This window comes from Elephantulus edwardii, unplaced genomic scaffold (genome assembly GCF_000299155.1).
Source record: "Elephantulus edwardii isolate Elephantulus edwardi_28Jun2011 unplaced genomic scaffold, EleEdw1.0 scaffold00009, whole genome shotgun sequence".
NCBI lineage: Eukaryota > Metazoa > Chordata > Mammalia > Macroscelidea > Macroscelididae > Elephantulus > Elephantulus edwardii.
In genome coordinates this window covers 34,438,734-34,440,735 of record NW_006399759.1, presented here as the reverse complement: position 1 = coordinate 34,440,735, position 2,002 = coordinate 34,438,734, and the positions used below count along the sequence as shown (strand labels likewise).

General features: G+C 43.4%; 1 protein-coding gene across 2 annotated transcripts in view; it reads left to right on the top strand.

The window, feature by feature from the left end:
* Positions 1-2,002, top strand: part of LPIN1 (lipin 1) — a 164,961-nt gene that overhangs the window by 103,791 nt on the left and 59,168 nt on the right. For both annotated transcript variants that reach the window (XM_006880671.1, XM_006880672.1), the window contains one exon: positions 3-193. In XM_006880671.1, coding sequence (XP_006880733.1) covers positions 3-193 — 191 coding nt within the window. The remainder of the gene's footprint in view (positions 1-2; positions 194-2,002) is intronic.

Sequence of the window (2,002 nt, the reverse complement as noted above, 5' to 3'; positions counted from 1 at the left end):
AGTGGAGATCCTTCTGGGCTCGCCAAACATACCAATGACAGTGGGGCCCGCTCAGCCAACCAGTCCCCACAGTCTGTGGGCAGTTCTGGCGTCGACAGTGGCGTGGAGAGCACCTCAGATGGCATGAGGGACCTGCCATCCATTGCCATCTCCCTCTGCGGAGGCCTCAACGACAACCGGGAGATAACTAAAGGTACTGTGGCCGCGCCTGCGGAGTCTGTGTTTTAAGACAAGCGCTCCCTCTTGTGGCAGCTCGTCAGAACTTCCAGAAAACCAGCTTCATTCGTTCCAACAGCCGTTTATGGATAACTTACTGTTCTTCATCATCCAAATGCTTAGCTAGCTGACCTCAGAGTTCTGTTGTTTATGCATGGCTTTAGGTAACAGCAAAACCGTTGAGGTTAGTATGGGTGTATTTAGCCGTTCATGGGCAGGGAGAATGTGCGGTTCAGGGGGAACATCAAACTTACTGAGAGTGCTTTGGAAATACATGGAAAGAGTTGTGAGGCCTTGGGGGAGAGAAGGAGATCTAAGTTTCCGAAGGAAGTATGTGATTATGGCACAGTTGGATTTGAAGAGTGCTGTTAGGCGAGGAGCTGTGCTGCCAACCCGAAGGCTTGTGGTTCGAATTCACCAGCTGCTCTGAGGGAAAAAGATGGGGGCAGTTTCCTCCCATGCAGTTTCCTGCCTCTGACAAAGAGGACTTGAAACACTTCCTGCAGAAGAGCACACGTCATAGCTTTCAGTATGGATTACATCTCAAAGATAAAAAAAACCCCCAAAAAACCAACCCCAAAATTCTCACCCCCAGGAGAGTCAGCTATGGATCAATTCTGACTTGATGTTACATAACAAATGAGCTTGGTATAGGCCATTTATTGCTACCTTTTTTGTGTCTATTATTTCCATATAAATGATCAGACCATATGTGTATGGAGCTGTGTATCTATCTATCTATCTATCTATCTATCTATCTATCTATCTATCATCTATCTGTATCTCGCAGGAAACTAATGCCTGGAGGGGTGAGGGGATTTCAGTTTGCAACCAACCAACCGAACAAAAAAACACCCACATCTTTATAATATACACACATACTTTTACAAACGGACCTCACCAGGCAGACTGCATAGAAATCAGATAGACTACACTATGGAAGAAAACATTGGAGAAGCTCAATATCAGCAGTCAAAACCAGGCTAGTGGCTGACAGTGGAACAGAGCATCAATTACTCATGTGCAAGTTCAAATTGAGGTTGGGGAAAAAAAAAGAAAACAAGTCCAGGACAACCAATATATGATCTTGAGTATATTCCACCTGAATTTAACAACCATCTTAAGAATAGGTTTGAAGCACTGAACTCCAGTGGTTGAAGACTAGATGAGTTGTGAAGGATGTTAAGAAGGATATCATCCATGAAGAAAGCAAAAGGTCACTAAAAAGACAAAGAAGAAAGAATAAACCAAAATGGATGTCAGAAGATAGCCTGAAAATTGTACTAGAGGGTCGAGAAGCCAAAAAAAGGGAAGAGATGCTGAAGTGAAAGAGCTGAACAGAAGATTTCAGAAAGCAGCTTGGGAGGGCAAAGCTAATTCTATACTGGAATGTGCAGAGACAGAAATAGAGAACAAGAAGGGAAGAAGATACTCAGCATGTCTCAAGCTGAGAGAACTAGAAAACAAATTCAAACCTCAAGTTGCAATACTTAACGGATGCTATAGGAAAAATGTGGAATGATGCAGGAAGTATCAAAAGAAGATGGAAGGAATACACAGAATCACTGTATCAAAAAGATTGAACTATTTCAGGAAGTACCACATGATCAAGGGCCAATGGTAGTACAGGAAGAAGTTAAAGCTGCACTGAAGACATTGGCAAGCAACAAGCCCCAACCCAGTAAGACTTCACCAGCCTCCAGATGTAGGTGAAAACAGTGATCATCACAACCACTAATGTTTTTACTGAGCCATCACTTTTGTTTCTCTCTTTCTCTCTCTCTCT